Source organism: Monodon monoceros, unplaced genomic scaffold (assembly GCF_005190385.1).
Source record: "Monodon monoceros isolate NGI ecotype Baffin Bay Population unplaced genomic scaffold, NGI_Narwhal_1 Super_Scaffold_14, whole genome shotgun sequence".
Classification (NCBI taxonomy): domain Eukaryota; kingdom Metazoa; phylum Chordata; class Mammalia; order Artiodactyla; family Monodontidae; genus Monodon; species Monodon monoceros.
In genome coordinates, this window is record NW_021703770.1 from 33,557,286 (window position 1) to 33,569,423 (window position 12,138).

At 36.6% G+C, this 12,138-nt stretch overlaps 1 protein-coding gene across 3 annotated transcripts in view; it reads left to right on the forward strand.

Moving 5' to 3' along the window:
• Nucleotides 1-12,138, forward strand: part of RNF19A (ring finger protein 19A, RBR E3 ubiquitin protein ligase) — a 58,271-nt gene that overhangs the window by 22,555 nt on the left and 23,578 nt on the right. For all 3 annotated transcript variants that reach the window (XM_029222661.1, XM_029222660.1, XM_029222659.1), the window contains one exon: nt 3,492-4,257. In XM_029222661.1, the coding sequence (XP_029078494.1) occupies nt 3,584-4,257 (674 nt within the window). In that variant the 5' untranslated portion in view covers nt 3,492-3,583. The remainder of the gene's footprint in view (nt 1-3,491; nt 4,258-12,138) is intronic.

Below are 12,138 nucleotides of genomic sequence, written 5' to 3' on the forward strand. Positions count from 1 at the left end.
TATTCTCCCCAAGGTAGCCATTGTTAATGGTTTAACATTTTTCCAGAAATTGTGTACGTACATGTAAACCTCTGTGGGTGCGTTTTTTTCCACAAATGGGTTCATACTATACATACTATTTTGCAGTTATTATTGTTCACTCAGTATTATGTAGCGAGATCTTTTCCCTATCATTACATGTAAATTGTGGTTGGTTCCTTTATTTTTACCAGTTCCCTGTGGGACACAAGTTATTTCCAGGTTTTGTGTGGGGCTTGTTTGCCTTGTTTTGTTTTGTTTGCTTGTATCAGCTAGGCTGCAGTGAGTTTCCTTGCACAGTATTTCTTTGCACACTTGTGTCATATTTTTTGAAGGATAAATTTTACATGTAGGATTGCTGGTCAAAGCAATTTTGAAGTTTAATAGATAGTGCCAAATTGGTTCCCCAGAGTTGTGCTGATTTGCGGTCCTCCCAACAATATGTGAGGTGCTTCTTTCAATACATGTTCACCAACCCTTTCAACCTTTGTCAGTCTGATGTGTACAAAGATGGTGTATCTAGTGTTTGAATTTTCATTTCTTTAGTGTTGTTGAACACTGTTTCCTATCTTCCTAATTTTTGTAATTCTTTTTCTCCAAACTTCCTCCTTATATCCTTGCTCATTTTACTGCTAGGTTGTACATCTTTTTCTTACTTATGTGTAAAAGCTGTTTGTATACTAAGGAAATTTGTTCATTGTTATACATGTTTTACTAATTTATCACATCATCCTACTCTGTAGTATTTTTTACCATATAAAAATATTAAATTTTTTAGTATTCACATTTGTTTCTTTTCCTTTGATGCCTATTTGTTTATTTGCAGAATGTTTTAGGAAGTCTTCCTAAGTGGGATGACAGTATGTTCTAGTTTGCCCCTGTTATCCTAGTTTAAATATTAATAGCACCTCCATTCACTCTTACTAGGTTCTTTTTTGGATAATGAATTATATGGGTATCAAATTTCTAAAAGTGTGTTTTGAAAAATTCTCCAGCTGATATTCATTAAATACCACTGGTTTAATGTTTTAAATGATAAATTCTTAGGACAGAATCCCCAAGATAGATTCCCTCTACAGTTCTGTTCATTGATACATATATTGAACCCTGGAGTACAGAAAGCATTTTGAGATGCAAGAGAAAATAATAACTATAAAGAAGAAAATATGCAGAATTTTTAGTTCATTTACCATCACACTCTATATTTCCCTCAGAATTAAGGGACTATGCTGCAGATGATGGGAAAATATAAACTGATAGACGTGAGTAAAGTTTGCCTGAGTGAAATTGTGTGGATATCACCTCAGGGAGCTTTTTTTTTTCTTTGACCTTTAATCGTGGTATAACAATCACCGAGAAAAATGCATTAATCATGAATCTGTGGGTCAGTGATTTATCACAAAGTGAACATACCTTTGTAACCACTATACATGTGCTTTTTCCTTTGTGCCTCTCCTCAAAAGGTAGCTACAGTACTGACTTATAACATCATAGATTAGCTCTGTCTGTTTTTGTTTTGTTTTGTTTTGTTTTGTTTGCGGTACGTGGACCTCTTACTGTTGTGGCCTCTCCCGTTGTGGAGCACAGGCTCCGGACGCCCAGGCTCAGTGACCATGGCTTATGGGCCCAGCTGCTCCGCGGCATGTGGGATCTTCCCGGACTGGGGCACGAACCTGCATCCCCTGCATCGGCAGGCGGACTATCAACCACTGCGCCACCAGGGAAGCCCAGCTCTGTCTGGTTTTGAACTTTATTTAAATGGAATTATACAGTACACATCCTTTTATGAGAGATTCATTCTTGTTTTATGAGTAGCAGTATTTTGTTCATTTTCATTGCTTTCTGGTATACCAGAATATACCAGAATGTGGAATGAATATACCACAACTTGTTTATCCATTCTACCGTTGATGGAAATATGGGTTGTGTCCAGTGTTTGGGCTTATTATAACTAGTGTTGCTGTGAATATTGTTATGTAGATGTTTTGGTGCATGTGTGCATTCATTTCTCGTGCATTTATATCTAGGAGTATAAATTGGGTAATAGAGTATCCATGTGTCCAAATTTGGTAGATACTGTTAAACAGTTTTTCAAAGTAGTTTTCCAAACTCCTACCAGCAGTCAACATCTTTGCTAATATTTGGAAATGTCAGTTGGAATTTTAGCCATTTTGCTGGGTGTGTAGTGGTCTCTCAGTGTGGCTTTAATGTGTACAACAAATGATGTTGAGCACTTTTTCATATTCTTTTGTGAAGTGCCTGTTATGTCCCTCACCCATTTTTCTATTATATTGTCTGCTTTGTCTTGTTGACGTCTAAGTATTCTTCCCATATTCTGGATACTGGTCCTTTATTAGTTTTATGTGGCAAATGTCTTCTCCCACTCCCTTAATACTGTCTCTTCATTTTATTGTAGTCCAATTTAACAATCTTTCATTTTATGGTAAGTACTTTAGTATGTTTTGTTTAAGAAATCTTTTTGTTGAAATATTCTCTTCTGTCAACTCCTAGAAGCGTTATGATTTTACTTTTCACATTTAGATCTATGAACCATGAATTGATTTTTATGCAGGGGGTTAGCTATAGGTTAAGTTCCTTTTCTCTTCTCAGATGGTAACCAGTAAAACAGTACTATGTTGTTTTTGTTTTGTTTTTGACAAGGCCATTCTTTATGCTCAGCAGTGTCACTTTTGGCAATAAGTCAAGTATCCATGTGTATATGTGGGACTTTTTTCCTGGACTGTGTTCTGTTCCACTGGTCTTTGTATCCATCTTTGTGATGTACCACACTGTCTTCCTAATTACTGTAACTTTATAATGAGTCATTATATCTGGCAGTGTAAGAGCATCCCCTGCCCCCCCACACACTTTGTTCTTCACAATTGTGTAAGCTCTACTTAGCCATTTGTATTTGCATGTCCATTTTATTGTCAATTTTTTTTAAACTCCTAAAGGCAGTGGGAATCATTGAGGTTTGAGTGTGATAAAAATCATAAGTTTTGTACAAGATTTTTTTTTTTTTTTTTTTTTTTTTGTGGTACGCGGGCCTCTCACTGCTGTGGCTTCTCCCGTTGCGGAGCACAGGCTCCGAACGCGCAGGCTCAGCGGCCATGGCCCACGGGCGCAGCCACTCCGCAGCATGTGGGATCTTCCTGGACCGGGGCACGAACCCGCGTCCCCTGCATCGGCAGGCGGACTCTCAACCACTGCCCCACCAGGAAAGCCCTGTACAAGATATTAAGAATAAGGTCAGCTCAAATCTAGACTCTTAAGATTAAGTAATATCCGTGTTATATCAGCATTGGTTTTATATTCTCTTGTAGACTACTCAATAAACTGGCCTTATTTAAAAAAAATCAAAACCAAAAACTAATGATTAAAGAACATACTTGTTTGAAGTTTCATAGAGAGTTTGTAAGTTTATTAAGAAACATGCAATTAAATAATCTTGGTGTTTTTGTTTTGTTTTTCAGAACATCTGTGATAAGTCTACCATAAATTGAACTCCTTCAAGAATTCTCTGAAGGAACCAAATAGGATTTTCTTACATCATGACTTAATCTGAATGCAAGAACAAGAAACAGGTTTTATCTCTAAATATAATGAAGGGCTGTGTGTAAACACAGACCCTGACTCAATTCTAATGAGCATTTTAGACATGAGTTTACATCGGCAAATGGGTTCAGATCGAGATCTTCAGTCTTCTGCTTCATCTGTGAGCTTGCCTTCGGTCAAAAAGGCACCCAAAAAAAGAAGAATTTCAATAGGCTCTCTGTTTCGGAGGAAAAAGGATAACAAACGTAAATCAAGGGAGCTAAATGGCGGGGTGGATGGAATTGCGAGTATTGAAAGTATACATTCCGAAATGTGTACTGATAAGAACTCCATTTTCTCTACAAATACCTCCTCTGACAATGGATTAACTTCTATCAGCAAACAAGTTGGAGACTTTATAGAGTGCCCCTTGTGCCTTTTACGGCATTCTAAAGACAGATTTCCTGAGATAATGACTTGTCATCATAGATCTTGTGTGGATTGCTTACGACAATACCTAAGGATAGAAATTTCTGAAAGTAGGGTTAATATCAGTTGCCCAGAATGTACTGAACGGTTTAATCCCCACGATATTCGCTTGATATTAAGTGATGATGTCTTGATGGAAAAATATGAAGAATTTATGCTTAGACGGTGGCTCGTTGCAGATCCTGATTGTAGGTGGTGTCCAGCTCCAGACTGTGGGTAAGAAGATTTTGTTTGATTTTTCTTGAGTTAATTTTTTTCTCTGTGGATAAAATAAGAATTTGCTGACTGTTACTCAAAAGAAAAATCTTAACATGCCAGGTAATTCATTCATTCAGTAGACAAAAATATGTTGAGTATGTACCATGTGTCAGGGACAATGTTAGATATTAAAGGCAGGAATCTTGTCTTACTCATTTTTATATTGTCTTTGCATCATATATTCACTTAAGACTGTTTTCAGAAGAAAAGGATAAGATGGTAGAGTGCAGAATCTAGTCCTATTTATTTTCCCCATCCATTTGGAGAATTTTTACTTTGTTATAATATATGAAATGAGCAGACATTTTGTTTGTTTGCTTTTGGTGGGGGAGTCACTCGTTTAAACGTAAATGACCCTTTTGAAAGGCACCTTAACGCGTGCCACAGTATGATGTGTTCATGAGTTGATGTGTTCTTGAGACACAAGATCTAGAGATTATGTAATACTTCATTTGCCTCAAGCTTTTGAATTACAAATTCCATTTTCCCAATATTTAAAGTAAAATAATTTTGCTTGTATATTTGGTTATTATGTTAACAGCAGCTCCTGTTAATAGGGTATTTACCATGTATGGTTGTCAGAACTAGAAAAAAATAGTCATATGCTTTTCACGAATAAGGAAAGCCATAAACCCTGGATGAGTTTAGCATACCATTAGTAAGCCAGAGATTATAAATAAGAGTTTGGGAAAACCCAGAACTTCCAAGATTATCTGGGTATAATCAGAGACAAGGCTGAAATGTGAGTTTGATTTATCAAATGACAATTTCAGGACTCTGATCAAATCCATTATTAAAAACTTATTGAGCAGCAAATTTTCAGATTGTATTTAGTCTACCAATTCCATAATTTTAAGTGAGAAAGGTAATAGTATGTTTCTAGCCTGTGCAAATTCCACCAGTTTTCCCAGGTATCACTAGCACTTGACTGTCCACCAGGGATTTCTGTGAAACATAAAGCATTAAAAATATTAGATTATCTAATTATTTAACATTTTATGAATTCATTAGTTGTGTGAAGGACTCGGAGGTACTGTTTAGTATCACATTTGTATTATGATCTCCTATACTGCAGGATGCTTGTACTGTAACATAAATAACAAAATAATATATTAAAGATACTATCTAAACTGGGCCAAGGTTGGCTGTGCTTCCAGGTGTATGGTAGAAGCAAACTCTGGACCTGTGAAGGATTAAATTCTCAAGAAAAAGATGGGGAGAAAATAGGGATAATGAACAGTGCCTTTAAATAATTTGAGCTAGAGAAGAAGAGCTTAGGTACGATTGTATCACTCTTGATCCCGTGGACCCCTGCAGAATATTTTCACTAATGCAGGTGTGTACGTTCATTAGAGTAGATTTCAAGTTGATTACAAATTTTAGGTTTAAAAAAAAAAGCCTTTTGCAAGTCATTATAGCAAATACCCTATAGCAGGAGTTCAAACAGCAGTATTTTACATTTCACCTGGACAAAGTGTGATTTTCTAACTGTCTTTCATGGAACCCCAGGATAAGAGGTGTTTCACAAGTTCCTTTAAGCATTTAATAGCTTTAAAAGAAAATGTGTGAAAATGATGGAACAAATTAAAAGGAGGCTTTCGTGTCAGAACCTGTGACCAGGAGAGATTGAGAGAGTAAATTCAGGAGCACAGGCTTTCTGGTCACTAAATAGGTATGTTCTCCTGTGCTGGGTTGATGGATCATGTCATCATAGTGGATAATATCAACACTATCAAGCTAATAGAACACAATAGATAGGGCTGACGTAGATTCTCACTTGTCTAAGAACTTGATTTGGGTACTTCCCTGGTGGCGCAGTGGTTAAGAATCTGCCTGCCAACGCAGGCAACACGGGTTCAATCCCTGGCCCAGGGAGATCCCACAGGCTGCAGAGCAACTAAGCCCGTGCGCCACAACTACTGAGCCTGCGCTCTAGAGCCCGCGTACCACAGCTGCTGAAGCCTGCGCACCTAGAGCCTGTGCTCTGCAACAAAGAGAAGCCACCAAGATGAGAAGCCCGTGCACTGCAACGAAGAGTAGCCCCGGCTCGCCACAACTAGAGAAAGCCCGTGCGCAGCAACGAAGACCCAATGCAGCCAAAAATAAATAAATAAAATAAATAAATTTATTAAAAAAAAAAAAAGAACTTGATTTGGGGGGAAGAATGCCAAACCAACTGGGAAAGGATTGATTATTCACCATATAGAATTGTGAAAATTAGCTATTTAAGGGGAAAAAATTAGATTGTCACCACATATAATAAATTAAAACAAAATCAAAACAGATTACAGAGGTAAGTTATATAAATAAAAGGACAAAATTAAACTAAAAGAAAATATAGATTGATTAGATCACTTACTGCTATATTATTTAGTAAAATTGAACACACATCCTGTAACTTAGAAGATCCACTCCTAGTTAAATGCCTCAGAGAAACTCTTTACTTGTGTGCCAGGAGACATCTAGTTAAGAGACATGTTTAAGAATGTTCATAATAGCAAAGAAACAAACAAAAAAGTTCATTAACAGTAAAATGGATAAATGCATTTAGTCTCATGGTTACCTCTTGTGAGGAAGAAGAAGGGATGTGAACTTCAAAGGGGCAATCAAGGAACTTCTAAAGCCACAGACAAACAAGGTAACCATAGGTTCTGGTTTGCCCAAGATAGTTCCAATTCATGCTTATTGTACTGGTGTAAATTTTAATAGCATTACCTTTCTTTTTCAGGTGTTCCAGTCAGGTTGTGAATTATATGATCACCCTACTGATACTATTCTTAACTTGTGTGGTAGATTCAGGGGGTATTCATTTTATTATTCTTTATAAATCCTTTGGTGTATATGACATTTCTCAGTAAATTTAAATTTTTTTCATAATCTCATACTCTTAGGTATTTTGCACATTTTCTTATTGAGACATCATTGCTAAAAAATAATATGGCTTAGGTATTCTAAGTATTTTGGAGAGGAAGACATGAATGTTAACTCAAGTATAAAATAATCTTAAAATAATAGAAACACCTACTTTAATAGATTCCTTTATTATGAAAACCACTTGATTGTTACATAAGTTTAACAGAGAATTAGTCTTGATTAATTTGGCTATAAATTAATTTTTGGTTTTGGTGGTTGTTAGTAGTCTTACGCACAAAGGACAAAGAAAACATGTCACAGAGATTAATCACTTTGTGTATTTTCATTTGTATTCAATTTATGCTGGCTCACTAGATTAGTAAGAGCATATTTTATATAATTGATTGTGTTATAGGTTTTATGGTTGTGTTATGTGGAAAAGATCACCTGTGACAAAATTTATACATATGCTTTGAAAACATAGAATACTGCATAAGACCTCATTACAAATTACAATTGTACTTAGCATGAGCGTGGACAGACCTGATTTTGAATCTCTATCCTATCATGTTTTAAGGATTGAGAAGGTTTTTAATGTTATTGGTAGCATAATTCCTAGCACACAGTAAGCTTTTTATAGTTCTTATTTATCACTCCTCATCTCCATTTCTGAAGTTTTGTTTTTATTTTTTTTAATCAGACAGTTCTTCAAATATTTACTGCACCCGTGTGCCAGGTACTGGGAATTTTTAATAACTAACAAAAGATGAAAATCTCTGCCCTCTTGGAACTTATTAAAATCTTTGGATTCACAGAGAGAAATTTCTTATTTAAACTCCATTTATTACTGAAATCTGGCACAGAGGATACTGGTAAATATCTGACTGTTTGACAGTTATTCATAGCAATGCATAGCCAGTAGTACGTACTAGGACCACAGGCATGCGTGTAGTATTTTAATCCCTTTCATTGTACAACACACTTGAAAGACTTTTTTCCAGAAATGCTAAATGTGAAATTATGTTTTCCTCTTGCTTTTGATACTTACCAAAATGACCATTTTCTGTATCTGACACCAGTTTTACTTAAACATGTAGTTTAACACACTGAGAAATATTGCCCTTAGCTCAGAGTAGAAAGAAAACCTGACCTGGTTTCTATTGAGACCTCTGAGGGTTTCTGACCTATAGTCTTTCCTCTCTTCTGAGGGCCAGGGCAGATTAAGCTTGTTTAAAGGACAGTATGTATTTCTGAAAACCCCTCTTGCGAAGGGGTCTAGGAGGCCAAAGCTGTGTGCTGTGATTTAACCGGGGTGAAGTTACCTGGACTGCTTCTAGAACATGCCAGTCTATACAGGTTCAGAGAAAAATCTGGCCATGGCTGAGGAAAAGAATTACAGTGAGGGACATGTAGGAGGGGAAGCATAAGACCTGCCTTGGATAAAAATATCTATTACCTCTGCCTAGGAGGCTTAGTTTGTACATTGTCTAGGCAGATAGCAAAAAACTGGCATCTTGGTTTCTGTCATCACTTGTTTCAATTGGCTAAGACTACCCTTCTACTAGCACACATTATCCATGTCATCTCATGTGAGTGCTTTTGACTTTACTGGGGAGATTTGAATATGCAGGAACATTTATTATACTAGAATATAGTTAATGATTTAATGTCTGTGAGCCCCTCAAGAGTAAAAATAAAAAGTATTTTTTTCTTTATAACCACAGGTTAACCACATGCTCAATAAAGAGTTATTGAATGAACAAATCTGAATATATGCCATTAATGTAAATCATATGTCTTAGGAACAGTTAATAAACCATTTTTAAGCAGTGTGCTCAACTATAATCAGGTTTGTTAAGCTTTGAGCTGATTTACTGACATTTAAATGGCTCTAAATAATAACTTACTCTGGTGGAAGATACTGTTCATAATGGACACTGTTCATAATGGAGTGGCACCATAGGCTTAGGAACTAAGGAACATGTATTTTTAGAATTTTATTCTATCTATGTGACTCTCATTCCCGTCCTCCAAAGAAGAGTTTTAGCCATAACTTGCCCGTCTTTTGACATGCTGGAAATGCTTTTGTAGGCTAACCTTTTAGAACAGAGAACAGGTCCAACTTTGATTTTCTCCCGAGGAAACAAGTACATGTGTCTGAGAAAACAAGAACTGAGTTGACATAAGACATAGGAGACATATCAGCTTTCTTTTACTAATTAGCTAAAGAAGTTAGCTTTAGATATGCATCCCAAATGGCCTAACACTCCACCCTGAAATTAGACAGACTTCTGCAAATAATCTGGGCGGTTCTCTACAACCGTAGACCTCCCCTCCCCTACAGCATGTACTGGAAAGCAGAACAGAAAGCATCCTCTCTAGGAAAGCAGATCCTGAAAGGGGGAACCAGGAGATGAGCCTCACTTTGTCTAGACCGTCTCTCAAATATATTAATTAAGTCACTCCTTTTCCACGGAATAATAGTAACTTCTTGCTAATGGAATCATGAGCCTGTTGATTTGAATATAAAACTTGACTTTTCCCCTTAACTGGATCAAGTAATTTTGGTATTTCTGATTATATTTTCTTTGTTCTTTAAAGGTTGTGTTAAAGCTTTGTGCTTTTGGGGGAAAGGTTATCTTGGACTCCTGGATAATCTTTCTTTTCTTTTTTCTCATTTTTTAATTAAAAATTTTATTGAAACTATTATATCCTTCTTAGGATTCCATTTCATGTTTGGTATAGTTTGTTCTTCTTACTTGTTCCTTCATGAGGAATTTGCTCTAGGCAGAGTATACGACCCTAGTTGGTATTCCTACCTCCTCAATGCTAATTTGTGGAACTCTAGTACTGTGAAACACTCCCAAGAAATAACATGTCATGGTCAAATATATTTGGAAAATAATGTTTACTATATATGTACATTATTGGTATGTTAAAAATTATTTTAGCAAATCCTATAGTAAAAAAACAAACAAAAAAGTACTTTAATTTTGCTTAGCATGTCCCTAACTTGACCATTGAGTTCTTTCTTAGTATGTTTCACCTATTAACAATCCAACAAATAGAAAATATTTCTGGAAAAACTGCCTGTTTCAGTCCTTTTCCGTCTTTCCCACTTTCTTCCTATCCCTCCACTGCTGCTAAGTAGGAATGTTTAAACATTTCAAGTAACTAGAGATCTTCAGCTGAAAAATAGAGACAGAAAGTAAGACCTGAGTTAAATAAGGGATCATAGAAGGAAATGGAACTATCTTCTGAACCAAGATTTGTGTACTGTTTAAGCCAGAGATGTTTACTTAGTTAACTAGTATTATTCAGTTATTTCTGTGACCTTCTGCTGAGCCTGTTATTTTCTCAAATAATACCTAATGCATTAGAGCATTGAAATTTTTCTTTAAAGCAAATATTTTGTATTTAATTTAGTTTTACCATTTGCTTCCATTATAATTTGAGAGCTGTTCTCCAGTGGAAAATAAGTTTGGCTCCCACACAATGAAAATCATCTTCAAGAGTCCTGACATTCTGTTTTCAAAATATGTGAATGCTAGGTACATTTAATTGCTCAATATATAATAGAATGTGCTTAACACAGTTACTAAGATTGAATGTGTATGAAAACGGAACACTTACATAGTAAACTCTCAATAATTGTTAGCATAAGAAAAAGGTTCTAGACAAAATACCCTAACTTTTATAGTTATCAAAATTCACAGTCATGAAAATATTTGGTTAGTATTGTTAAAGATAATCCTGTTTTTCTTTGGAATTTGCTTAGATTGAATGGGACTTAAATGTTTAGCTCTGGGGTAGGACATCTTAGCTTTTCTATTTAAAAAAATACTGCAGGGCTTCCCTGGTGGCGCAGTGGTTGAGAGTCCGCCTGCCAATGCAGGGGACACGGGTTCGTGCCGTGGTCCGGGAAGATCCCACATGCCGCAGAGCGGCTGGGCCCGTGAGCCATGGCTGCTGAGCCTGCGCGTACGGAGCCTGTGCGTCCAGAGCCTGAGCTCCGCAACGGAAGAGGCCACAACAGTGAGAGGCCCACGTACCGCAAAAAAAAAAAAAAAAAAAAAAATACTGCAGAGTAGCATAAAACAAGTTTGATGTACTTTATCTCTAACATTTTGAATACATATGATGTGCTGTAAACTAATTCTCTTTTCCTTTCCCCCACCTCTCTCTCCTCTTTCTCTCTCCTCTCTTTCTCTCCCTCCCTCCCTACACACACACACACACACACACACACACACACACACACTGTTTTATTTAAACAACATAACTTTGTTATTACTAATTTTTAAAAAATTTATTATTTTTGGCTGCGTTGGGTCTTCGTTGCTGCACGCGGGCTTTCTCTAGTTGTGGCGAGCAGGGGCTACTCTTCGTTGTGGTGCGCAGGCTTCTCGTTGTGGTGGCTTTTCTTGTTGCAGAGCACAGTCTCTAGGCACGTGGGCTTCAGTAGTTGTGGCTCACGGGCTCTAGAGTGGAGGCTCAGTAGTTGTGGCACACGGGCTTAGTTGCTCTGCATCATGTAGGATCTTCCTGGACCAGGGCTTGAACCCGTGTCCCCTGCATTGGCAGGCCGATTCTTAACCACTGTGCCACCAGGGAAGCCCTATTATGTCCTAATTTTTGAGATACATCAAAATCTACATTTTCAGAAAAGCCAAGTGGCCAGATGTTTAATCAGTATTCATCCAAGGTCAAAGTCAAATATCACCAGTGAGGAACTTTTGAGATACAGGAATAAATATAAAATTTTATTTTAAGAATTAATTTTTAAAAATTAGCCATCATATTAAATGTGTGACATCATGATGCGGGAATGGTAATTAACTAATTAGCTAACATGTCAGCTATTAGTTTGCTCCTGGTAATTACACTGCATATTTTAAAAATTCTAAATAGATATCTATAAGCAGTCATTTTCAACAAGCTTAAGTCTCTAGACTCAAAAGTTTAAGTAATTTTTATCTTAAAGCA